This window comes from Chiloscyllium plagiosum, unplaced genomic scaffold, assembly GCF_037043375.1.
Source record: "Chiloscyllium plagiosum isolate Xiang-an unplaced genomic scaffold, Cpla_swu_hap1 HiC_scaffold_45, whole genome shotgun sequence".
In the NCBI taxonomy this organism is placed as follows: domain Eukaryota; kingdom Metazoa; phylum Chordata; class Chondrichthyes; order Orectolobiformes; family Hemiscylliidae; genus Chiloscyllium; species Chiloscyllium plagiosum.
Window position 1 is genome coordinate 16,842,143 of NW_028270183.1, and position 27,818 is coordinate 16,869,960.

At 46.7% G+C, this 27,818-nt stretch overlaps 1 protein-coding gene and 1 long non-coding RNA gene across 2 annotated transcripts in view; one reads left to right on the forward strand and one right to left on the reverse strand.

Annotated features, from left to right (window-relative positions):
• Window positions 1–289: 289 nt before the first annotated feature.
• Window positions 290–11,783, reverse strand: LOC122552196 (keratin, type I cytoskeletal 18-like). Its single transcript, XM_043694791.2, has 10 exons — window positions 11,309–11,783; window positions 9,157–9,239; window positions 8,851–9,007; window positions 7,431–7,592; window positions 4,391–4,516; window positions 3,468–3,688; window positions 2,673–2,710; window positions 1,819–1,852; window positions 1,524–1,543; window positions 290–717 (listed from the first exon to the last, which is right to left on the reverse strand). The coding sequence occupies exons 1-10, from the start codon at window positions 11,744–11,746 to the stop codon at window positions 707–709; spliced, it is 1,290 nt and encodes a 429-aa protein (XP_043550726.1). The 5' UTR covers window positions 11,747–11,783; the 3' UTR covers window positions 290–706.
• Window positions 9,246–27,818, forward strand: part of LOC148136401 (uncharacterized) — a 123,452-nt gene continuing 104,879 nt past the window's right edge. The window contains exon 1 of the long non-coding RNA XR_015754482.1: window positions 9,246–10,234. This is a non-coding gene — a long non-coding RNA (uncharacterized LOC148136401). The remainder of the gene's footprint in view (window positions 10,235–27,818) is intronic.

The window sequence follows — 27,818 nt, forward strand, 5'->3', positions numbered from 1 at the left end:
GACGAGAACTGTGCACAGTACCCCAGCCTAACCAAAGCCCTGTACAGCTCCAACATAACCTCGCTGCTCTCATAATCTATGTCATGACTGACAAAGGCAAGTGTCCTGGATGCCTTAATAACCACTGTGTTAATCTGCCTTGCCACATTCAGTGATCGGTGCACCAGATCCCCAAGATCCCTCTGGTCCTTGGAGGTTCCTAGCGTCTTGTTATTGATTGAGGAATCAAACACATTGCATGAAAATGTACCATAACAGTTCCTACAAAATCATTCTGCAAGGGAACAGCTTTGCGGCGAGATCAGAAAGACATTTATTTCTCAGCTTTAGACAGAAAGTGAACATAGAAGGGGAACTTCACAGCAACCCAGCCCGGGAGCTGACGCAAAGCCAGAGCCCTTTCCAAGGCCATGAAGCTGCTCACTAGGACAAGTGGGACCCAGATAGAGGATGGCAGGTTGTCCATTGGTGTCCAATGGTCGCACTTTAAATGTGGAAGGTTTGGAAGGTTGGAAAGTGGACCAATTCTATAAAGAGGCGAGGCCCCTGTTGCACATTCCGTTATTAACAAGAGCATCAGAAGGATAAAAGCGGAGGGAGAAATGTTGCAATCAAATAGCCCACGTTCCCAAGACTCCAGCAGAAACCACGCGACGGATAAGAGTTGTGTCGGGTTTCCAGGAAGATGCCACACAGAGTCTTCACTTCAACGTTTTTCTGCAAATGCCAAATAAAATCCAGATTAACTTCATCAGCAAGAGATTTGTAGCACAGGCTAGGTTCACTCTACACTGAATGTAGGCCCCCATCTTGGTTCTGCAATTCCATTTCCCATCAACCCCTCCTCCCCATTCTCACTATCTCCTCCTTTCAATTCCATGCAGGGACAGACATCAATACAACTACTTCCACTTTGTTTTTTTAATTTTGGCCGCAGACCGATCTGTCCAAAGAGCTCTGGGTAACTTGTGCTCACTGTCATGAATAAATATTTCCATCTGTTAAATGCCATGGCTGGTCCTTGGCCTGTTTCTGAAGAGAAGAGAGGGAGAAAAGAGAGAAAAAGAGAGAGAGAAAGAAAGAGAGAGAGAGAGAGAGAGAGAGAGAGAGAAAACAGGTAAAGAAACAAAAAGGGCAAGAAAGAGACCGAAAGAAAAGGAAATGTGCTGTCCAAGCTTTCCCATCTTGTACACATCAGGACACACACAAGAATGCCAAATTTCAAACAATCACAACAATTTATAACATGGGAGAAAGAAAATCATGCTGATTGGTTGATAAGTTAATTCTGATTGGCCATGCAGTGAACAATGGGAGCTGTAGGCTCCTCAGACTCAGGGTCATTTGAACGAAATGTTCACATTCAAACATCGTGCATTCACTTGGCAACTTTGAATGTGGATGACGCATTGGCTCATGCAGCACAAATCAAGGTCTGGGCCTTATGCGTCTGGGATACAAAACTCAGTGTCATCAAACTGGGCAAAGCGGGTGAAGAAGAATGAAGAAAGGTTTTTTATTACCTCTTTCCATCTTGGTGGTGCTAGACAAAGAGAAAAAAGAATCAGTTAGCAACAGGAAGCACGTTGCAAAACTAAAACCTTTCTCCTCAAGCCCTGGAGCACAGGCCTAAACTGAACCATCCCAATGTTGGATCACGTGCTATTATGTTTAAAGGCCATCAATTACCGTTTTCTTCTCTATAACAAAGAGTTTAGGCTTTTTAAAACTTCTTTAAAGAGATATGGTCATCACCGGCAAGGCCCCCAGTTGTTGGTCACCCCTAACCTAATTAGTGAGCATCAAAAAGGGACTTACGTGATAATCGTAGTTGTTCCTTCTGTGCTCTTCCCTGCAACACAGAGAAAATAAAGCTGTTCAATATTTGCAAGGAGAATTTCAGTTCAAAAGGTCTGAAACCTCAACAAACACAACCCACAGCCTCATTCCAGAGGCAGTCACCCTCCAGAATAAAATTGAGTTCAGAACAACGGGGGCTGGGTGGGTGTCAGGGGGAGACAGTGCTCAATGTGGTTATCAGTTTGCTGTCATGGTGGGACACCAGTCCAAACCAAGGCCCAAGGCTTACAGCAGCTCACCACCAAGTTCAAGAGAGTCGATGAGACGGTGAACTAAATCCAAAGGAGGGTGAGTGACCTGAAGAGCAAAGAGATAATATGATGGGTTGCACTCATCATGTCACAGGGAGGAAGAATCAAGTCTCATCATAGGATTGATTAGATAAGGATACAGGAGAAAGTGAGGACTGCAGATGCTGGAGATCAGAGCAGAAAATGTGTTGCTGGAAAAGCACAGCAGGTCAGGCAGCATCCAAGGAGCAGGAGAATCGACGTTTTGGGCATGAGCCGGAGACAGAAAGACAGAGAGAAAACAAGAGAACATGAGACAAAGGAACAGAGAGAGAGAGAGTATAGAGGGGGACAGATGTTTAACCTTCAGCTTGCAAAATGGTTAAAAATGCTGAGGCAGCTTTACTCCATATGTAACCCCATTCTGTACTTGTTCTGAGTGTTTGATGGGGACAATATCGGGAGATATTTACTTGGTAATTAACCCCACAGTGTAACTGTTCAGGGAATATTTGATTCCCTGAAGAATAACGACTCACAGACACACACCTTCACCCGTACAAGTCATGTCAAACTACTCACCGCCTAATGATGAGAAAGAGATGCCAGCAGTCCCCAGGCTGCAGAGAGAGAGAGAGAGAGAGAGAGGGAATAAAAAAACAATGTTTCTGAACATGGGGTACCATGGTGGATCATGCCAACAGCTGGGATGGCAGGGAGAAAGGGCACTGCCCAGCAGCCTGGTCAAGTCAATCACCATCTCTCATCTGGTTTGTACCTGTGACAAATAGACAATCGCTAAGAGAAATCTGTGGAGTCTTCATGCCTCACGATGCACATGCTCCTCGCTCAAGGAACATCCATGGGAACTGGGGAGATCTCACAGGTCACTGACTATGGGCTGCCCATGAAGAGCTAGCATTCTAACACTTCATCTCTCACTGGCCACCAACAAGGACCACCCATCCATTGGAAAGCCGATCCCGTTCTTTCTGGAAGACTGTCCCACCCTCTAATACCACCTCCCACAGGGCTATCCCCGAAACATTCCGGCACTGGTTCAGGGTTGGCGTCAGGGATTGCGTCGCCTGGAAGTGGGCCCCAACAAGGTGGGTTCCATCAACTTTCTGCATCTTTCTTGCTTTCTGGCAATCAGCAGCAGAGATGGTGACTGAGTGACCTTCCCTTAATCTCTCAGTTCACCGTAAACACCACAACTCTCCACTGCCACACTGTATGTGGACATCTTAGTGATCTAATTCAATGCTCACAGTCTGTCAGCTGGCAATTTTGACCTGGAAAACAAGGACAGGCACCATCGCCAGTGATTGCCAGGAGCAGGGTGAATCTGGACTGTGGGATCTCCCTGTGCTTTACCTTTCACTGCCTCCATTTAGAAGAATCCTGTACTGCTGAATCTCCTTCTCCAGATTCATCTTGATGTTAAGCAGATTCTTGTATTCCTCTGTCTGCGCAAGGATGTTGTTCCTGATTCGTCCCAGCTCTCCCTCTAGCTGTGCAATTCTTGCTTGTTCTTTCTGCAGCTCCATGTCATATCTGGACTCAACGTTCATCAGGTTATTCTCCAGGCCCTTCAGCTGATAATGACAAGGCAGGTTTCACTTTGTTACCTATTTATTTTTAAAACCATTCACCGCTTTCCAGCTAGTGAAGATTGATGGCATGAAAACTAACTATAACTATTATTATTGACACAAATCTAAAACATAGTCAATCATGAATACAAGCATCATGATTTGAGCATGAGAACACGTCAAACCACATACAAAATCACAGAAGCACATTGCAGACTAATTAATGGCTAGTAACGGTCACAAGATAAAGTTCAAGGCTGGAAGAATGTTTTGGACAAAATACATCTGCTCAGAGACAAACAAATTGACTCAGAGGTCGCAGGACATCAGGTTATAGTCCAACAGGTTTATTTGAAATCACAAGCTTTCAGAGCTCTGCTCCTTCATTAGATAAAGACTTCACCTGATGAAGGAGCAGTACACAAAGTTTGTGATTTCAAATAAACCTGTTGGACAATAACCTGATGTCCTGCGACCTCTGACCTTGTCCACCCCATTCCAACATCTCCAAAGAAAATTGAGAACAGTAGCCCATTAACTACAGTCCCAGTTCCCTCAAGAACAAGAGCAAATAATTAAATACATAAATACAAGTCAGTTTTAAAATGACAATACACAATGAATAAGCCCAGCCGAAATGGAAACTCCAAACCGGTTTCAATTCTGACCGAATGACACTGGAATAAATGGTGAAGAGTTACTTACAGCGCCGAGCAAGGAGCTATAGTCAGTTTCCAGGACCTGCAACTGATTATGGAGTTCAGTAAGCTCGGCTTTTACCCCATCAGAAGCCAGGTTAGCCTGTGTGGTCTGTGTGACTTGGATCTGTACCTGAGAAATCCGAGTGAGATGGAGTGACACACAGAGTGAGAGAGACATTGACAGAGAGAGAGAGAGACACACAGACAGAGAGCGAAAGAGAGAGACATAGAGAGACACAGACAGAGAGAGAGAGACAGAGAGAGAGAGACAGACAGACAGACAGAGACAGAGAGAGAGAGAGACACAGACAGAGACAGACAGAGAGACAGAGAGAGAGAGACAAAGACCGAGAGAGAGACACACACAGAGAGCGAGAGAGAGAGACACAGACAGAGACAGAGAGAGAGACACACACAGAGAGCGAGAGAGAGAGACACAGACAGAGACAGACAGAGAGACAGAGAGAGAGACAGAGACAGAGAGAGAGAGAGACACAGACAGAGAGCGAGAGAGAGAGACACAGACAGAGACAGACAGAGAGACAGAGAGAGAGAGACAGAGAGAGAGAGAGAGAGAGAGAGAGACAGAGAGAGAGAGAGAGACACACAGACAGAAAGCGAGAGAGACACAGACAGAGACAGAGAGACACAGACAGAGAGAGACAGAGATGGAGAGAGAGAGACACACAGACAGAGACAGACAGAGAGAGAGACACACACACAGACAGAGAGCGAGAGAGAGAGAGAGAGACAGACAGAGATAGACAGAGAGAGAGAGAGAGAGACACAGAGACAGACAGAGAGACAGAGAGAGAGAGACAGACAGAGAGACAGAGATACCGAGAGAGACAGAGACAGACAGAGAGAGAGAGAACAGAGAGAGAGACACAGAGACAGAGAGAGACAGACAGAAATAGAGAGCGAGAGACAGAGAGCGAGAGAGGGAGACACAGAGAGAGAGAGAGACAGACAAATAGAGATACAGAGAGAGAGAGACAAAGAGAGAGGCAGAGAGAGAGAGAGAGACAGACAGATACAGAGAGAGAGAGAGACAGAGATAGAGAGACAGAGAGCAAGAGAGAGAGAGAAACAGAGACAGAGAGAGAGAAAGAGACAGAGAATGAGAGAGAGAGACACACAGACAGAGAGAGAAAGACAGAGATACAGAGAGAGAGAGAGAGAGCGAGAGACAGAGAGAGAGGGAGAGAGAGAGACAGAGAGCGACAGAGAAAGAGAGAGACAGAGAGAGAGAGAGACAGAGAGCGAGAGACAGAGACAGACAGAGAGAGAGACAGAGACAGAGAGAGACAGATGCGAGAGAGAGACACAGAGAGAGAGAGACAGACAAAATACAGAGAGAAAGAATGAGAGAAAGAGAGGGCGGGGGAGAGAGAGAGAGATAGGGGGTTACTCAGCGTGTCTGAATGAGGAGGAATACATTGAATGACAATGACCTTTGACCCAATGCCCACATGGAGGGCAGGGAGGGGTTGGCAGAACAAATCAATTGTTTCAAATGGGATGGGCACATGGGGATAATAATGTTTGGGGGATACTGAGGATTAAGGTTCAGGAGGGAAAGAGGATGATTAGATTGGTTTGAGCAGGGCCAACATGGACTCCATGGGCAGAGTGGCCTCCTTTGGGTGTCCTGAATGACTCAGTGAGAGTGGCCAGATTGTGTCAGTGCTCACGGTAACCAATCAGATCAGCTCACCATGACTACATAAGGCTTTGGTTATGACGGAGTCAATTAAATTGTAGAAATGTAGCACTGAGGCCGAATGCTTCCAATGAGCAGACACCAAGTGAAGCTTCCCCCAGCCCCTTGGGGCACAGAGCAGGAAAGGGAAAGCACCACCTTCCCAGAGGACCACTCTCTCAATCCAGAGAGAGACGACTGGTGGGGAGTTTAACCTGATGGTCACCCACACCTCAGGGCGGGGCACAGGTGAGAAGGCAGGACCTTCACAGTCACCTCAGCCAGTGAACCCACACTGTTGGCATCACATTGCATCACAAGCCAGCCATCCAGCCAGCTGAGCTAAACAGAAACACACACAAATAGCATTGCACCAGTATACCCTCCAGGGTCAGTGCTGGCTGCTGACACTCCTTGAGGTTATGTTATTGGGAGAAAGAAAGACTTGCATTTACTGCGTGTAGTCGCTTTCCCAGCCCTGGCTCTAGGCCCCGTGCAGTATTGCCTTTGTGGTTTACAGTTATTGAAGAGATGACCTCACTCAACCATACAGAATTCCTTTACGGATCAAGAGGGTCAATGCAAGAACATTTCCCTCTGGCTGGGAGAGCTAGGGATTGGTCTTGGACGAAGAGCACAGACTCAGAATTGACAGCTACTTAGGACCGAGGTAAGAAGGAATTTCCTCATTCTGAGACTGGCCAACCTTTGGAATTCTCTGCCCCAGAGGGCTGTGCAGGCTCAGCCTATGTCAAGACAGAGACTTTAACATGTTTACCACAGGAAAGGACCGTGGGGAGAATGCAGGAAAATGAGGTGGGAGGAGAAAAATCAGCCATGGTCTCATTGAGTAGAGGGACAAACTCGAAGGTGTGAATGGTCTACTCTGTTCCTATTTCCCACGTTCTTGGGGAGTCATTGCCATTGTTCAGAAGCCCAGAAGGTGATTCACCTGCTGCAGCTCCAATGAACAATAACCTGATTGTGGCCGTGATTTGATTATTTGGGTTTAATGAGGGATAATTATTGCCCAAGGACAGCAATGCTGAATACACACCATTCAGGAGACACTGGGGAAATCCAAGTAGTTAATGTCTCCTCTGAAAGTTGGTGTTCCCCTGGCCATGTAGCCCACTCTCAGTACTGAGCCTTGGCCTGGCTTTATTGGCGAGAAAGGGATGTTAACCATCAAGCCTTCTAACTCTGAGAAGGGAGGGTGAAGATGGAGTTGTTTGGTGCTGCACTTTCAATGAGAGTTAGCAAAGAGCCTCACCTTGCTGTCCCACCCTCACAGGCCCCTTTCCGAATCAGACACTGCCATTGTTGCTGAACCCAAGCCTACCTGCTCCTGGTACCAATTGTCCAAATCTTTTTTATTCTGGTCTGCAATCCTGGCGTAACTATCTCTCATTTCCTGCAGTTTCACAGCCATATCAGCAGGAGGACCGGAGTCAACTTGGACATCGATATCTGCAGTCTTCTGCTGTCGCAGCATCCTCAGTTGCTGAAGAAGAAAAAGGTGATAAAATGTTAAAACACACGACCTTAGCATCTTGAACTACGTGCTAAATTGTCCGCTTTTTTATTGCGATAAGAGTGTGGTTGCTGGAAACAGAAAAGGAAGTGTATCGTTAAAACCTCAGCCCTTAATCGTTACGATGCACTGATTTGTTGTTGACACATGTACTGAGATACAGTGAAAAGTACTGCTTTGCATGTTTTATAGGCAGATCATACCAAACAAAATGCATTAGGGTGGCAGAACAGAGTGCTGAATACTGTGTTACAGCCACACAGGAGGTGCGGAGAGAGAGAGAGAGAGAGAGAGGAAGCTGAGAATTAACATTTGAGAGGTGTGTTCAAAGGTCTGATGACAGTGGGGAAAGAGCTGTTCTTGAATCTATTCATCAAACTTTAAGATCTTCTGCCTGATGGAAGTGGATGGAAGAGAGTATAACCGAGGTGGGAGGGATCTTTGACGATAATGGATGTTGCCCTGAAGCAGCGGGAAGTATAGATGGAGTCAATGGATGAGAGGCTGGTTTGTGTGGTGGACTGGGCTGTGTTCACAATGCTCTGCAGTTTCTTGTGATCGTGAAAAGAACAAGACACATGCGGCATCCACACAAAATGCTTTCTGTGGTGTATCGACATGCCGAGTTTCCTTAGCCCCCCGAGGGACAGGAGGTGTTGCTGTGCTCAAGGCTTACAGGATGTAGCCAACAGAGAGACCACAGTCCATGTTGCCCTGGCCAAAGGCCTTGCCTAGCACCAGGTTCCGAATAGTGATTGAAAATACAATTGGAGAGATATTCAAACAGGATCAGGTCACCCCTCAGCAAATGAGGCTGACATAAGGCATGGAGATAGCCCCATTCTGAGATCGATCCCATCTTCAGCCAGGGTCACCCAGCAGAGAGGGAGACAGAGGGAGAGGGAGGGAGAGAGACAGAGAGAGAGGGAGAGGGAGAGGGAGAGGGGGAGAGAGAGAGACAGAGAGAGAGTGTTTGTGAGAGAGAGAGGCAAGGAGGAGGAGACAAGAGTGTGTGGGGGAGATGGAGAGAATGCTTTGCTGGGATTGGGGTGGGAGAGGGGAGTGGAAGAGCGAGTAAAAGAGACTGTGTGACACAGACTGAGTGTCCGAGAGAGAAGGTGAGACAGACAGGCAGTGATACAGGAGGGAGATAGAGAGTGACGCAGAGAAAATAGAGAGACACAGAGAATGTGAATTTGTTTGATACAAGGACATCTTGGGATCCCACCTCTTCATGGTCCTTCTTTAAGAAGGCAATCTCGTCCTCCAGCTGAGCAATCTCATCCACAAGACAAGCCTGTAAAGACTGGTAGTTGTCCTTCAGTTGGCGGAGTCCAAGAATATCATTCTCCACAGACTGTTTCAGTGCCAGCTCGGATTCGTACCTGCAACAAACAGAGGAGTGGAGAGAACAAGATCAGCCAGAGCAGGTTCGAGAGAGAAAGATGAGGAAGCAGCTGCACCTTTCAGGATGGCAGGGAGATCACCGCAAGCTGGAGAGTGAGCCAAGCTGCGGACGGAGGAAGGAACGTACTTGTTCTTAAAGTCTTCAGCTGCCAGTTTAGCGTTATCGATCTCCAGTGCAATCTGGGAATTCTGCAACACAGCATCGAGAATCTGTACAAAGTGAAAAAGGGACAGTGGTCAATCAGAGGGGGCAGGGACTCCAGCCAGTGTGCATTTATATAGCAACCTAACTAAGGGGTACATCAACCAACCAAAGCTGGCGTGAAGAAGAGGGATAACTAAGGGTCAAAGAGGAGGCTGGGAGCAGAGCCCGTGCCATGGTCACATGATGCCCACACACACACAGGCACTATGCAGTGTCTCAGAGTGATCATCCCCTCTGTGACCATGTGTTTCGGTGAACACACCTTCAGCTTGCCCGAGTGGGGTTGGGGGAGGGGATATAAAGTTGCGGTCAATTTCTGTTGCAAAGTTCTGCACTAGCTGTAAGTTACCTCCGCAGCCACCTCAGCGAGAAGCTGGAGAACGGGTAACAGCTCTTTTCAGGCCAAGGTTTGCTCCTGCTGTGTGCGCGCTCTGCAGCTTTGTAACTAACTCCTCTCCACAGCTACATTTGCCCTCCCCCTGCAGGTATTCGAGGTTGTGCTGGTCAGGCTGAGGAAACAGTTGTCATTCCCATAGCAAGGTCAGATTTAGGTTGAGCTACAAATCAATGAGGCATACACAACTGGCGCAGGAACAGACCATTCGACCCCTTGAGTCTGCGCTGCCATTCAGTACAATCACAATCTGTTGGTGAGATTTCAAATTCCACATTCCTACCTATGCCCAAGTCAGCCCGCACTCGTCTGAGCTCCCATGGAACCAACGCTGTCAGAGATTCTCATCATTCTCATTTCCTCTTGCAAGTTCAGGCGGCCCACCCTTCATTGTTCTGGCACAGCCAGTCCCAAAGGAATGACATGCATTCCGTTACCTTCTTGCAGTCTTTCTGTGTGTGTGAGTGAGAGATTCCGAATCTGATCTTGCACTCAGAGCCTAGCTGAATGCAGAGCAAGAACGGGAAACCTACCCCATCGCACCCAAACTCAACCTACTTCACTACCTGGAGTTCTCGCTGGTTTGTTAATATCTCCCTCTGAAAGGTAAGCAGCCACAAACATGAAGACACCAACTGCATTCAATAGTGCCTGGGGCAGTCTGTAGTTAACTAACAGGCAGGCTCGAAACACAACAACTTCAACAGAAGACAGTGCCAGCTTGCAAGCAAGGACGGGCATCAAGCCTAATGTCTATCGGTGGGGGAGTTCACAGAGAAGAGGAGACATGACCCATAAGTAACACCAGTGAATGATGCACACCGGTCATAGAGTTGTACAGCACGGAAACAGACCCCTTGGTCCAACTCGTCCATGCCGACCAGATATCCTAAATTATTCTAGTCCCATTTGCCAGCACTTGGTCCATATCCCTTCCTCTACACCCTTCCTCTTCATATACCCATCCAAATGCCTCTTAAATGTTGCAATTGTACCAGCCTCCACCACTTCCTCTGGCAGCTCATTCCATACACGTACCACTTTCTGTGTGAAAAAGGTTGCCCCACAAGTCTCTTTTAAATCTCACCCTAAACCTACACCCTCTAGTTCTGGACCCCCTCACCCCAGGAAAAAGACTTTGTCTATTTATCCTATCCAGGCGCCTCATGATTTTATAAACCTCTCTAAGGTCACCCCTCAGCCTCCGGCGCTCCAGGGAAAACAGCCCAAGCCTGTTCAGCCTCTCCCTGCAGCTCAAACCCTCCAACCCTGGCAACATCCTTGTAAATCTTTTCGGAACCCTTTCAAGTTTCACAACATCCTTCCTATAGGCAGGGGACCAGAATTGCAGTTGTAAATCTTGCTGTGCCGCCTCCTGTGTAACTGTTTCCAAGTTAAACTTGGTTCGGATAACTGTCTCTTGTCTAGGTAGAGTTGAGGGTCAGATCGGCCACAGACAGGGTGAGATGGAGTCAATGGGCTGAACTGCCCACGTTTTCCAGGATCCAGGGTTTTGGTGATAAGGCGGCAGAGTGGAGCTGCGGATTACCAGGTTAGCCACTGGAATGGTTCAGTAGACTCGATGGGCTGAATGACCTCATGCTGCCATCTCCTGCGGTCAGAGAAGATCTCTCCCTTCCCAGCCCCCACCCACCACCCGCCAACCCCAATCTCCCTTACCTCCTTCTGGATGGGTTTGAGGGTCTGGTCGTAGATAGACCAGTCGAAGCCCACGATGCTCCTGGTGCCGTACTCTCGGATCTGTCTCTCCAGCTCCTTGTTGGATTCCTCCAGAGACTTGACCCGGCCCAGGAAAGCGGCCAGGCGTTCGTTCAGGTTCTGCAGGGTGTTCTTCTCATTGGAGGTCAGGGCGCTGCCACCCAGCAACATCGCGCTGCTGGAAGCCAGCCCGCCGGCCGAGCGGCCGAGACCCGCGGAGGCGCTGCTGTAGCCTGTCCCCGAGCCCACTCCGAAGCCCATGCCCCCGCTGTAGACCGAGGTGGAGATGGATGGTCTGGTTGAAAACTGATACATGCTCATTGAGGATTGCACGGGTCTCGAACGGCGGACACTGCCGCTGCTGCTGTAGATGGACTGGGTTCGATAATTCCCTGCCATGGTGTTCCACACAACAGCCTGAGAGAGAGCAGCACCCTGAGCAACACTCACACTCAGCGACTCTCTTTTATCGCAGGCACCGGGGGGTGGAAATGAACCCCCTCCCACCCCACCCCACCCCTGGACAGCACACCCACTGCCTGAACCGATTGGCTCAATCCCCACACCCAGAGCCCTCCTCCTTCCCTTCAAAGGAACATTCCCCCCCCCCCAAAACCAAAAAAAAAATGGAAATCACTAGACAGTGCTCCCCACCCAGCGGCTGGGTGGTGTCCCCGCCATCCACGGTCTGATCCTTCCCCACCCCATACATACCACGCCCCTCCACACAGCAAGCTGGGTGGGGGTGGGAGATGTGGGGGGAAATGGACAAGTGGTGGGGGTGGGTGCAGGCATAAAGGAAGGAAAAGACACAGTGTTCCTGACCTCAGTCGGGGGCAGGCGCCTTGATCTCACCCCTCCCTGGGATTCAGTTGGATGCAGGGGGCGGTGTATCAGGGTAACTGGGGAGGGGCTGAAAGAATGGAAACGACCAGGTTATTAATCGAGTGTTAATTTTACTCAGTGGATATTAATTGTGGTCCCACTGTTATTCTGTAATGTGGTTTTAGTGATAATGACCCTAGCTTTGAGCCAGAAGATATAGGGGTAAGGTCCCACCTGCTCCTAAGGTCTCTGAAAAATATGATTAAGAGAAATTTACATATATATATATATGTTTCATATCTAGGAGCTAACTGAATGAGGGATGGGTAGAATGTGTAAATAATAGTTTCAAAATCAGCAAAAGCAATGCTTCCACAGAGCGAAGATTAAATGGAAATAAACCAATGTGTTGGAAAAAATCAGCAGGTCCGTGGAGAGAGTTATGACATTTGACAGTGTAATTAGACAATTAATTTTACTTTCCAAAACAAATATACATTTTTCACCTTCTGGGATTTGAATCCGGATCCCAAAGCTTCAAGCTGGAAAAGTTTAGGTTAACTAATCTACTAGCATTCCCTTCAAGCCACACCTTGAACTGCTGCTGCAGTCTGATTGTAATTACTGGGGTCTGCTGAAGCTCCAACATTGACTGGGATAGTGAGAAGTATTCCGTTGATCTTTTCTTCAACAGCAACGACTTGTATTTGTAAAGGTTCCATACAATAAATGAAATGCCCCCCCCCCCCCTCCCCATCCCTGCCGCACACCCACACAAACTTTGTTATCATTATTCTGTTCTGTCAAGCAATCGAAAGTTAGGTTCGCAGTAGCTCTTAAGGACTGCCTTAACAGGGAAGGGAGGGCTTAAAGAGAGTTTTCGAGGGGATTCCAAAAAGAAATTGAAAACTGGATCCACAGCAGGCGCAGCGGTCACACGTGAAATAAGGGAAACCAGGAGAGTCAGGGAGCTGGAGATAAAACATGAACAGTTTCCTGTCATCTGAAGGTGAATTTTGTCCATTCTAAGTTCCAAAACTTGAAATTTGTGAAGTGACAACTCATACTTCTTTGTAGCTGCTCCCAGCAATCCCCCACCCCCACCCAAAGTTCCAGGCTGAGTAAACTTGACCTCATCCAACATTCTGCAGCCCAAGTCTAAACTCGCCCCGAATTCTGTTTCCGATCAGCCGACGTGTCAGAGACCTGAATTGGCTCCAGACCAGCTTGTGTTTCAAATCTTTATGCTTTTTTACAACAGTTCCCTCACCCCTTCTCTCTCTGTAATCTCCACCTCTTAACACTTCTCCCAGATATCAAGATACTGTGGTGCCAACCTTGATTTTAATCACTCCATAGTGGCTTCTGTTGTATGAGCCTTAAGCTCTGGAAGACCGTCCTTGCATCTCTGCTCCTCTCTCTATTCCACTTTCCTCCTGTAGGACACTCCTTCAAACCTACCTCCTTGAGCAAGCGTCGGGCCACCTGCCTTAATATCTCTGTTGCTTGGTATCACATGGTGTTTTAGAGTTTCCCTGGAAAGTGCCTTGCCATGTTTTCTCATGCTAAATGTTGCTGTAAAGTCTGTGGAATTTGTGTGACGGGTGTATTAAGTATGAGAGGGAAAGAAAAAAAAACATTCTGGTTAGTGGGCGGCACGGTGGCACAGTGGTTAGCACTGCTGCCTCACAGCGCTAGAGACCCGGGTTCAATTCCCGCCTCTGGCGACTGACTGTGTGGAGTTTGCACATTCTCCCCATGTCTGCGTGGGTTTCCTCCGGGTGCTCTGGTTTCCTCCCACAGTCCAAAGATGTGCAGGTTAGGTGAATTGGCCATGCTAAATAGCCCGTAGTGTTAGGTAAGGGGTAAATGTAGGGGTATGGGTGGGTTGCGCTTCGGCAGGGCGGTGTGGACTTGTTGGGCCGAAGGGCCTGTTTCCACACTGTAAGTAATCTAATCTAATCTAGTTAACATAGGGAGGTAGGAGGCTCATGTGGTGCATAAAGACAGTATGAACCTGTTGGGTCCAATGACCTGTACAGCAAAATCATGTATAATTATTGGGTGAAAGAGTTACTGATTTTCAGGAGTGAACATATCCAGAGGCAGTAGGATTGGTATATTCTTTAACTCTCACTCGGCATTTTGTTCAGGGTTTCTTGAGGCTGCACAATGTTAATCTTGCATACTGAAATAACTCCACATGGGCCCAGTATCCTGTCACCAAGTCACCCTTTATTTACACAGGGACAGTCCTTGACTTTTGTACTGCCTCCGACAGAGTCAGGCCCCAGAATGTCCCATCACCAGGAAGAAAAGAAACACCCGAATGCCAGTGACAAGCAGTGCCCTTCACATCAAAACTAACCTTTTTTGTCTGTCAGCCAAGGCTCCCTGATTGGACCAGCCCCAATCAGGGAACTCTTATTCTATGATGTCCAGCGGGCTGACTTAATTCCAATCACAACACACATTGCTCTCAGCAGACAAGCAGTGCTGGGCTCTGACTCCAACCCAGTCATTCATAGAGTCATAGAATGTACAGCACAGAGACAGATCCTTTGGTCCAACTCATCCATGCCGACCGGATATCCTAATCTAGTCCCATTTGCCAGCACTTAGCCCATATCCGTCTAAACCCTTCCTATTCATATACCCATCCGGATGCCTTTTAAATGTTGCAATTGTACCAGCCTCCTCCACTTCCTCTGGCAGCTCATTCCATACACGTACCTCCCTCTGTGTGAAAAGGTTGTCCTGTAGGTCCCTTTTAAGTCTTTCCCCTCTAGTTTTGGACTCCCCCACCCCAGGCAAGAGACTGTGTCTGTTTATCCTATCTATGCCCCTCATGATTTTATAAATCTCTATAAGGTCACCCCCCAGTCTCTGACGCTGCAGGGAAAACAGCTCCAGCTTATTCAGCCTTTCCCTTATAGCTCATACCCTCCAACTCTGGCAACATCCTTGTAAGTTGTTTCTGAATCCTTTCAAGTTTCACAACATCCTTTCTGCAGGAGGGAGACCAGAATTGCACACAATATTCCAAGAGTGGCCTAATCAGTGTCCTGTACAGACCTGGGTGAGGACTTCGGGTGATTGAGAGTTCAGATCCTGCCATCTGTTGGTCGAAACAAGGCAAGCCTGTCAACTTGCCTCATTTCACAAGCGAACAGCAGCCAGCTATCAAAGAAGCCAAGCTTGGTTCAGGGATGTGCCTCGCCCACAGTTCCCTGACTGTCCGCACACAGAGCCCTCATCCCACACAATATAGGTTCACTCTTAACTATTAACTTAATTAACTTAATTAACTATCGAGGTCCTCAAAAATGAATGTGCTGGAGACAAGCGTCAACAGGAACAAAAGGAGAAGTCACCGGCTTCTTTGGGCCCTTCTTCAACAAATCCTTACCCATACTGAATAGGCCCGCTTCACTGAATGCATTGGTTACAATGATTTCGCTACACTCTCCAACACTGTAGCTCAGGATCAGCAGCGACAGGATGATATCCTTGCTGCTGTATCCGCCAGACTGGCAAAACCTATTGATCTTGCCCACATCCTCAAAGTTCGCCCTAAAAGTAAGGAGTCTGCTGAAGATTTCCTTGAATGCTTTCGAGAATGCTATGAGTCTTATTCTGGGGATTGGGTTTAGAATTTCCATGCTGTCAATGCTCAATATCACTCCATGTTATTAAACTGTCTGCCGCCCTCTGTCCCCATAACAGTCAAGACAAACAACCTGAACTGGGTCAATGCTAAACCTAATCAACTCCACCATTCTGTTAAGGCTTTGTGGAAACATCAGAATGAAGACAAGGCTCCAACCCGCATAAAGTCAGAATTTGTTGACCAGGAGGAGACTCTCAGCAACTACCTGTGCATTACAGTGGCGGCTCTGCACCCATTCAAGGCCACAAGTCGTGAGTGTGGCCAAGGGGCCCCCTCCCAGGCAGCCCCCTCAGAGCTGTTTTAACTGTGACAACGCACATCACTGGGCTCGTGACTGCCTGACCCATGACTGCTTTAACTGTGGCCACCCTCTTCATTGGGCCTGTTACTGCCCTAAAGGGGCAAGGTGGGGGGGGGAGGGGAGGAACCAAGGAGGCACTTATGGAAACTACCCTCAGGACCCCTATGACAACTGGGGGAAACTCTCTCATAAACATCACCCTCTGCCACAAGCAAGAGGCCGAGGACGAGTCACTAATTTTTCGCAAAATAACTCATTTTCCCAAGGACTAAGTAACTTTCCTTTATAGTCTGTGTCTTACAAGCAGGAACCCACAGTCTTACGTAAAGTTGAAAACAGATGGTATCCCTTTCTGACTGACACAGGGGCCTCAATGTCCTCGGTGAACCTTCCAATCTCTAAAGAGACAAAGACATTACTCACAAATATCCAATTTCTCATCCAGTCCCTAGCTATTTCCAAGGCTATTCCTTGGACCACCACCTTGTGATCACAACCACATTATCCTGCAATCTGATGGGACGAGACCTACTGTGAGCCTTCCACGTTAAACTCGCCTGTTCCCCTGATGGTGTTCAACTTGGTTCTGACTCAGTTGAATGCCAACTGTATGTGTCCAATAAACCCCAATGGTGGTCACTTGACCTTGAAACCACCCCCCCCCCCCCCCCCCCCCCCAAGGGTCTGGAAGTCACATCACCCTTGCTTATGATTGGACAGGCCAAGACAAATCTCTTGAAGACTTCTTCAGGGACTTGATTGGTAATGAATGGTCCATACAGATCTTGGCTCGGGTCACCGGCCCAGAAGGCGAAGGAGATTTTGTTAAAATACCCCTTCACCTGTGGAAACAAGCAGTCACTTCAGACCCTCACATCACTCGGATGGTTAATCCACCTCACCATGCTAAGGACCTGGGCCCCTTGGTCCACTGTGTAGTCACTAGGGCTTACCCACACTGCTATCAGCTGCAAACATTTCAAGGAGGGATGAGTATCCTCTACTATCTAACTCCTACCCCTCACAATGCCACACTCCGGCACCATGAAAGTCGGGGTATCCTTGACTGAGTCCACCCTGATGTACGGGCCGAAACATCCTCCCATGTTGGACTCATGGATTGTGAACCCATTCAGATTGCTCTAAAACCAAATGTTATTCTACCATCCAACAAGCGATACCAAGCCTTACTGTTTTAATTGATGACTTTCTCCATCAAGGCATTCTGGTCCGTTGCCAGTCACCCTGTTACACTCCAATTATGGCTGCCCCAAAGCCTGGCAAGCCAGATCAGTATAGACTGGTTCAAGACTTAAGAGCTATCAAAGCCATTGTGCAGCCTCTTCATGCCCTGGTCTCAAATCCAGCTCATATTCTAGCCTCAGTACCATCAGATGCTAAAGTTTGCGCTGTTGTTGACCTGCAACATGCCTTTTTCTCTCTGCCTCTTCATGAAGACAGTCAGTACCTATTCGCCTTTACCTTTAATGGGCACTAGCTGATGTGGACTTGACGACCTCAAGGCTTCATACACTCTCCAACCCATTTCTCTCCGGCAGTCTCTAACCCTCACAGGGTGGTCTGCACTGATACAACATGTAGATGATCTCCTTGTTGCCAGTCTGGATGAAGAATCCAACAGCTCTGATGTCGCCCTCCTTCTCAACTATCTGAAACACCTTGGCTATGTAATCTCTCCAAAAAAGGTTTCCATTGCACAACGTCAGATAAAGTTCCTAGGTTTCATCCTCATTTCATCCTGTCTACTGACTCACACTCTCTTAACCAGAGCCGCATCAGTCCTATTGTCAAATTTCCAGTCCCAACAACTGTGAAACAGGTTCGCCAGTGGTTGGGCATGGTCAACTTCTGCAGACAATGGATTCCCAACGCTGCCCTCCTCGTTAAGGTGTTGACCCCATTTACCTTCAATGAAGGTACCTTTGACCTCTCCTCAGAGGCAAAGCAAGCCTTCGATGAACTTAAGCAAGACTTGCCACAAGTTCCAGCTTTGGGAAGACCACTCTATAACAGACCCTTCCAACTGTACTGCACCATTCTAAATAACTGTGCTTCCTCAGTTCTCACTCAACTACATGGGGATCAACATCGCCTGGTTGCCTATTTCTCTTCTAAACTTGACTCTGTTGCTTTAGGACATCCCTGTTGCATCCAAATCCTAACCACTATTTATCTTAGTTTGCAGTCTGCAGACAACCTCACACTTCAGCAGGACATTGTTATCTACAGTTCTCATCGCCCTGTTGGGACAATTGACCACTGCTCGCCAAAACCATTATGAGGTTTATCTCTCAATAATCCCCGATTGACCTTTAAGTACCGTACCACCATTTATCCTGCCGATTTCCTTGCACATCCCCCTTCACCCTTATCCACTCCTGACCATGACTGTTTTCTCCTCATCAATGAGGACATCCCAAATTCGTCCAGATCTTTCTGTCGCCCCTATCTCGGACCCCGATGTAAATATGTTCACTGATGGTAGTTCCTTTACTGACCATATAGGTATTCGCCTTTCAGGCTACGCGATAGTTGATTACCATGGCTCTGTCCTGGAGTCTGCTGCCTTTGAGACTCCCTTTTCTGCCCACCAAGCTGAGCTTTTGCCCTCATCCATGCCTGCGTCCTTGGGACGGGTCTTCATGTTAACATTTACACTGACTCCTGATATGCTTTTGGGGTTGTGCATGATATTGGGAAAGCCGAGAGGAGTTTTGACATCAGAGAGTTTTTGACATCATCTGGTACTCCCATTTCCCACCGACAGCTTGTCTCAGATCTTTTAACCACTTTGGCATCTGCCGCCAACTTCATTGTGCCTATTTCCCACAGGCTGTAGGGCTTCTAGAGCGTTGTAACCAGATTCTGAAAACTAAACTCACCAACTTGACTTCTGAGAGAGGTCTTTCCTGGGTTAGATTATTGCCTCTGGTATTATTCTGTCTGTGCTGCTCCTAAAACAGGTTTCTGTTATCAAATGTGCCGCCCACACTACTGGCCAATCCCCTGTCGACATTGGTAGCCATGCTGCTGATGACGCTGTGAAAGATGCCTCTCATGACTGTCTCATGATTGTGCCTAAAGTGTTGAGCCAGACTGAAACCTCCGAGAAGAGTGGGTCGACCTCGGACAAACTAATACCAACCAATAAAGATTTTGTCATCTTACAGGGGGAACACCTCTGATTCTGAAAGGCAATTGTGGTCCAAAGCTGGCTGTTATTGTAATCCTGTTACTAAACTATGGACCACTCCGGGTGGACAGGTTTGTATGTCTGATGCTCTTGCTTTATGGATAAGCGATTGTCTCCATGATGCTACACACTGTAGTACTTGCTCGACACTATTTGACCACCTGGTGGCACCCTCGCCTCCAGCAGATGGCCCAATGTGCAACCCGGGCAACGGTGTGCCTTACCCGGTGGGACAGACACCCCTCCCTGAAGGGCCCTTCCAAACCCTCCAACTTGACGTCATTGAGTTACAAAAGTGTCAACACTATAAGTACGTTTGGTTATTGTTGACTTTTTTTCTTGATGGGTTGAAGCTTACCCCACTTCTAATGCTACTGCCAAAACTGTTGTAAATATCTTACTTGAGATTATTCCCCACTTTGGTATTTTCTTTTGCCTGTCTTCTGACAATGGTCCTCATTTTATTGGTGACATTGATGAGGAATTATGTTCTCACTTTGGCATCTGCTGCCAACTTCATTGTGCCTATCGCCCACAGGCCACAGGTGGAGGATTGTAACCAATTTCTGAAAACTAAACTTGCCAATTTGACTTCTGAGACAGGTCTTTCCTGGGTTAGGTTATTGCCTCTGGTATTGTTCCACCTACACTGCACTCCTGTCGGTAAAACTCGCTAGTCCCCAGCCGAAATCGTCGATGGTCGAGCTTTCCGCACACCTTGGAATGATACCTCCTCCCCTATTCACTTCCTCCACAAGACTGAGGACAGGTCCTCCTATGTCCTCTCCTTGACTAAAATGTTGTGAGGTCTTCACTCCCAAGTCTGTGCTGCTCACGAGAAACTCCCCTCTCTCGACAGTGTTCCCACTGTCACAGCCTGTCCTGACAGGCTCTTTCATTCACATCAAGAACTGGACACACCACAGCCTCAAATGGGAAGGAGCCTTCCAGGTCCTCCTCACCACGCCGACTGCTGTTAAGATCGCCAGGCGCTCCATCTGGGTTCACCTCCATCATTGCAAGGTCATTGTACGAGCCTCTTCCAAGGGGGGAGATGATGGAGATGAAGACGATGGGGAACTGAGAGAGGAACTGGAATCAGACTAAGATATAGCTGCATGTTTCAAATAGTAATTCTTCTTGTTTTAAATACCCTAATCATTGCTCCAGAAATGATCATTACGATGAAGATCGAACTTACCCTGCTTTGTGGACTCGCCATCGCCAGCATTGGTGCTCAAGAAGGGACCGTTTACCTGTGTGACCCTGAGCAACCAGAGACTGTGTACCATTTATGCCGAAAAGCTGTCCTCGTGTGCCGAGAGACTTATCCCTTCAATGCATAGAACGTTACCAAGAATGACTGTCGCAATGGTCAACTGCATCAAGAAGATTGGACAGTTCAATTACAGAACAAGTCTAAATGGTCTTTACCCTGTTGTGTGCCAGTTTGATTTCCGTTGTGCTATGGGTGGCCCTATTCAAATAAATCTAAATCTGCACTCCACAAAAGAGAAAAGCAGGAATTGTTATCTTTCACTAACAATCTGTTTCTTCAGAGTCATAATAAAACATTTGGCTGGGATGAAGTGGTCTATTATGCCCTTACATCAGCAAAAGACTCTTTGACCCCTTTCCCCCTCCCGAATGCAATGAAGGAGTATGGAATGCTTCTAAGGTGTTTACTAGACATAATATTTCTTTTGACTATTATTTATCCTCACCTTCTATTGCTTATGGACTTCCTCTAAGTTACAAATCACACAACACCAGGTTATAGTCCTTCATCAGGTGATAGTGTCGCTAGGTGAAGGAGCGTCACTCTGAAAGCTAGTGTGCTTCCAATTAAACCTGTTGGACTATAACCTGGTGTTGTGTGATTTTTAACTTTGTACACCCCAGTCCAACACCGGCATCTCCAAATCAGGACTTCCTCTAGTAAGTCTAGGGTAGGCTATCCCAACTGTTACAATGGTGAGGGATGGGGATGCACTTACATGAATGTGTCTAAGACTATTCTCTGCACTATGATTAAATGTACCAGTCACCACTGCTCCCCTGTAGGATCTCGCATATTGTGCGTATGCCTAGAGGAGGAATGTGTCTCTCTTATCGCTGGTCACCAAGCCCTTTGTGGAATGGGTAATGGCACCACCTGCACTATGAGACCCCTATGGGACCTGCATCTACCCAATTGGGGGATGGAAGGAAACATTCTGGGACAACAATCGCATCTCTTACCGAAAGACCCACTTCTTTTCATTGAGCAGCTTTCACCCTAAGCGTTCAGGATAACCATAATTTGTAGCCATGGACTACCCATATGTTCGGGGAAGTCACAAAGACAGATCTGCTTCTTATTGGGAAGCTCCCTCCATTATCCATACTAAACCTGGTTACTATTTTTTCAGCCTAAGTAAATCAACCAACTTCCTTGTCCTTGATTAAATACGTATTCCCGTGCTGTAGCTGTAGAGGCACTATTCCCGACTACTGTTCCCTGTCCAATTACCTGGGAATGGGATTGGGTTTTCCCTGTCAAACGTTCAGTCTCACCTGAATTCTGCACACCTCATTTAATACATGTTCTTACTAACATAGGCAGCAATAAACTGGCTTCTGAATGCAAATAGCATGACAAAATTTTTTCCAGGCTGCAAATTGACAATTCTGCTTAAAAGCTACATAAAATAACTTTTAACCCCACTAAAAGCTGCATTCCCGAACTAAGCATAGTATGTCTCAACAAAGATTAGCAGACAATACTTCTCTTATAGCATAACTAGACAAGATAAAGTTAAAAATCACACAACACCAGGTTATAGTCCAACAGGTTTAATTGGAAGCACACTAGCTTTCGGTGTGCTGCTCCCAACCACCTGATGAAGGAGCAGCGCTCTGAAAGCTAGTGCTTCCAATTAAACCTGTTGGACTATAACCTGGTGTTGTGTGATTTTTAACTTTGTACACCACAGTCCAACACCGGCATCTCCAAATCATGACTACTAGACTAGATAAGACATTACTAGCCATCCTAACTGACCTTGCAAGTGCAGGTGCAAAGAATAGTTTTGTGAGATAAGGGTGTTTGGATGTGGGAAGTAAGGTTGGTTCCCAGGAAATACCATTGGGTTGAGTTGCTGACAATAAAGTCATTTCATTAGAATTGATTGGTAATTGTCTGAATGTGCTCTGTAATGATGCCCTGTACTTCTCTCAAAAAAGGTATAAAAATGTCTTTGTCTTAAGCCATGTGCACAGTTTCTCCTAGGGACAGAGAAGTGTTTAACCTCTGTGTCACTGGACAATCTATGCCTGGCGGTAATTAAAGTGTGAAATCTTACAGAACCAGACTGAATTGCTAGTGTTTATTGACTGATCGCGGAACCGAGAGACCCTTCCGGTGGATCGAGATCTTCAATAGCACCAGGGACCCAGGTTCACTTCGAGTCTCGGGTGACTGTCTGTGTGGAGTTTGTACATTCTCCCGTGTCTGCATGGGTTTCCTCCAGATGCTTCAGTTTCTTCCCACAGTTCAAAGGTTAAGTGAATTGACTATGCTAAATTGCACATAGTGTTCAGGGATGTGTAGGTGAGGTGCATTAGGGAAATGGGAAGTGGGTCTGGTTGACTTGCTCTTTGGAGGGTCATTGTGGACTTGTTGGGCTGAGGGGATTCTATGAGATCCCATCCAGACCTGGGGACTTGTCCAGCTTAATGTCTTTTAGAATACTTAACGCTTCATTCCTCATTTTGTTGATTTGACCGAGAGTAATCAAACATCTATCCCTAACCTCAACATCCATCATGTCTCTCTCCTCGGTGAATACTGATGCAAAGTACTCATTAAGAATCTCACCCATTTTCTCTGACTCCATGCATAACTTTCCTCCTTTGTCCAGGAGTGGACCAACCCTTTCTCTAGTTACCCTCTTGCTCCTTATATATGAATAAAACCTGTTTCCTAAAGATATTTCATGACCCCTTTTAGCCCTCTTAGTTCCTTATTTCAGGTTGGTCCCACTTTCCTGATTTCTCCAAAGGACATGTCTCAACCTGTCTTTAAAAGCCTCCCCTTATCAAATGTGAATTAACCTTCAAACAGCTGCTCCCAATCCACATTCCCAGCTCCTGCCAAATTCTGCTATAGTTGGCCTTCTCCCCAATTTAGCACTTTTCTTTTAGGACCACTCTCATCTTTGTCCAAGAGTATCCTAAAACTTATGGAATTATGATCACTACTCCCAAAGTAATCCCCTACTGAAACTTCAACCACTTGGCCTGGCTCATTTCCCAACACCAGGTCCAATATGGCCCCCTTCCCGATTTGGTCTATTTACATACAGCTCTAGAAAACCCTCCTGATGCTCCTTACAAATCTGCTCCAACTAGTCCTCTAGAACTACGTGAATCCCAGTCAATGTTGGGAAAATGAAAATCTCCTATCACCATCATCCTGCTGCTCCGATATCTTTCCAGAATCCATTAACATATTTGTACCTCTACCTGACGCTCACTGGAGTACAGCCCCAACATTGTTATTGCACCATTTCTAGTTTTGAGCTCTGTCCATATTGTCTCATTGCTCGAGTCCTCCGTACAGCCTTCCATCAGCATAGCTGTGATATCCTCTCTGACCAGTAATGAAACTCCTCCACCCCTTTTACCTCCCTCTCTATCCTGCTTGAAGTATCTATATCCTGGGATATTTAGTTGCCAATCATGCCCTTCCCTCAACCAAGTCTCAAGAATAGCAATAACATCATTCTGGGGTTGTGAAGGGATGACAATGTATTTCTAAGTGAGAATAGTGAGTGGTTTGGAAGGGATCTTGCAGGTGGTGGCATTCCTATATATCTGCTGCTCTTGTCCTTCCAGATGGGAAACATTGCATATTTGGAAGGTGTTTTTGAAGAAGCAGAGTCCAGCTTCCACACAACATTAAACCTTCCTGGGTGTGCTGCCCCTCTCCTCACCTCTGCTAATTGATCTCACTTCAGTAGGCAATGCTGCACTACCCTCCTCCAGCCCCATAACAACCTTCAAATCACTCAACTCCTCCAAATCTAATACCACACCCCGCTGTCCTTTCCAGTAGTGCAGCATGTGTGCTGTCTTTGTAAGTGACAGAGGTCCTCCGAATGCCTGGCCAGTGATGCCACATCTTCCCGCACTGAGTTATTTCACCTTCAAGCAGTTTCCAGGGTCGTCAGGAAACTACAGTTCAGACAGCCAGCTCTTGATGTGCATTGAATAGGTATGGTCATGTCCAGATGAGTTGGCTAGCGATAAAAGCTGAAGAGGAAATTCTTTAACATGAGCAATCTGGTGTGGGACACAGAGCACTTCCAGGCATGTCAGCTCAAGGAACACCTGGTAAATGGGAAATAAGAATGTTATTGTTCTCACAAGTTAGCTCCTCAGGTGACTCACAGAGAATGCATGTTATTATGAATGGAAGCCTCAGGCACCAAACTCGGAGAAATAATTTCGACTGTTACCATCACAGGATCTTTTTTTAAGGGTGTGGTAACATACTTTCAAGCTTTTCAAAAAAAAGAAATCATAAGAAGGCAACAGTGACAGTTGTGCTCTCGGTGCACTGGTGTGCGACGTGTGTGCATGGGACCAAGTGAATAGTGTGGGTGATTGAGCGTGAGAGAGAGAGAGAGAGAGAGAGAGAGAGAGGGTGCATGTGTGAAAGAGAGTGGAGGGAATGGTGTATATGAGTAAATGGCGTGTGAGACAGACTGAATGGTGTGTGTGTGAGAGAATGAATGATGCGTGAGGATGAATGGTGTGTTTGTGAGTGCATGGTGTGTGTATGTGTGTCTGTGAAAGTGAATAGTGTGGGTGTGTTTGCCAGTGAGTGGTTTGTGTGCGTTTGAGGGTGAGTAGTGTTTGTGCACATTTGAGTGTGAGTAGTGTGTGTGCGCATTTGCCAATGAGTGTTGTGCATGTGTGTGAGAGAGTGGTGTGCACATGTGTGACAGAGACTGAATGAGCTGTGCACGTATGTGTGTGAGAGTGTGAGCACTGTATATGTGTAAGAGTGTGAGAGAATGAGTAATGTACATGTGTGTGAGTAATGTACATGTGTGTGAGCGGTGTACATGTGTGTGTGTGTGGTGTGTCTGTGTGATAGAGTTAATAGTGTACATGTGTGTGTGAGCGTGAGAGAGTGACTGGGGAAGGTGTGTGTGGGTGAGCACTGTATGTGTGTGTGTGAGTGAGCAGCGTGCGTGTGTGTGTGAGAGAGTGAGCGGTTACATGTACGTGTGTGTGAGTGAACGGTTACGTGTGTGAGTGAGAGAGTGAGTGGTATACATGTGTGTGTGTGTGTGAATGGTGTGTACGTCTCTGAGAGTGAGTGAGCAGTGTACATGTGTGTGCGTGTGTGTGTGAGTGAGTGAACGGTTACCTGTGTGTGTGAATACATGGGTGAGAGAGTGAACAGTGTACATGTGTGTGTGTGAGTGAGTGGTGTACTTGTGTGTATGTGAGAGAGTGTAGTGTACGTGCATGTGAGTGAGACAGCGGTGTACATGTGTGTGTGTGAGAGAGTGAGCGATGTACGCATTTTAGCAGTGTATATGTGTGAACAGTATGTGAGTAGTGTGTGTGAGTGCACAAGTGTGTGTAAGTGAATTGTGTGTGCGCATATTTGTGACTGAGTGGTGTGTCATGTCTGTGAAAGTCAGTGGTGTGTATGGTCTCGTGTGTGTGAGTGGTGTGCATATGTGTGAGTGAGTGAGTGGGTGGTTTATGTAAGTCAGTGGTGTGTGTGTGTTTCTGTGAGAGAGTGGTGTATGTCAGTGAGACTGGTCTGTGTGTCTGCCTATGAGAAAGTGTGTGTCTATGAGAGTGAGTGGTATACTTCCATGTGTGTGCAAGTTAATGGTGCATGTGCACATGCATGTATGTGCTTAAATGAATGAGTGGTGTTTGAGAGAGTGAATGGTGCGTATGTATATAAGAGGCAATGAGTACTGTGCGTGTTTCTATGAGAATGAGTGGTGTGTGCATGCATATGCGCAAGTGAGTGGTGTGTGTCCACATACACATATGTGTATAAGTGACTGGTGTGTGTGTGTGTGCGCGTGTGCCTGAGTGGTGTGTATATGTGCACAAGTGAATAGTGTTTGTGTATGTGTGAGTGTGTGTATGTATTATGTTTTGAATAACCGCCAGACTTCTGACCAAACACACCTCTTCTGGAATTTGAACAAGCTAAACATTTCAGATCAGGTGATTGTTCTTTCCATGAACAGTATTATACTCATTTTTCCCATGAGCATCATCCCAAAATGAAATCTGGCATGATAGATCATCTTTTTTCTAGTTTGTAATTGTTCCATCACTCTCAGTGAAGCCAATAGTTTTGAACTTTCTGCAACATTTCTCAAGGTAAAATCAATTCCCCCTCGAGGAATCTGTTTCACTACTCCAGCTCTAACTTCTTTATTTACTGAACCTAAGCTAAAGTCAATTCTTGATTATGCTAAACCAAAAGGAGGCTCATATCTTTCAAAGTTTTTCCCTCTCCTGTCATAAACTCTCACAATATAAACAAACATCCATTAACATTCCAGGAGGTACGTAATGGTTTTAAAGTCACGGTTCTGGAGAAACTGAACCTAATTACCTAAATAGATCAAGACCCATATGCCACTAGTTTGAAATCCAAAGTCTTAAGAAAAATCTTTTATGTAAATTTCACAAATTTCATCACATTCAGTATGTAAATTTTATCATTGGGTGACTTATTGGTTGATACTCATGGTTTTCTTTGATTTATACCGAGGACGTGGACATCATTTATTCTGTATCTCTAAAACTTGAGTTGCCTTCCTTTAGCCATTGCAGTCTTCGGGTTGTCAGGACACCCATAGTGCTGTGAAAAATGGAGTTTCAGGATTTTAAAGCAGTGACATTGAAGAAACAATGATACTATTCAGAGACAGAGTTAAAAATCACACAACACCAGGTTATAGTCCAACAGGTTTAATTGGAAGCACACTAGCTTTCAGAGCGTCGCTCCTTCATCAGGTGATCACCTGATGAAGGAGCGTCGTTCCGAAAGCTAGTGTGCTTCCAATTAAACCTGTTGGACTATAACCTGGTGTTGTGTGATTTTTAACTTTGTACACCCCAGTCCAACACCGGCATCTCCAAATCAGGACTTCCTCTAGTAAGTCTAGGGTAGGCTATCCCAACTGTTACAATGGTGAGGGATGGGGATGCACTTACATGAATGTGTCTAAGACTATTCTCTGCACTATGATTAAATGTACCAGTCACCACTGCTCCCCTGTAGGATCTCGCATATTGTGCGTATGCCTAGAGGAGGAATGTGTCTCTCTTATCGCTGGTCACCAAGCCCTTTGTGGAATGGGTAATGGCACCACCTGCACTATGAGACCCCTATGGGACCTGCATCTACCCAATTGGGGGATGGAAG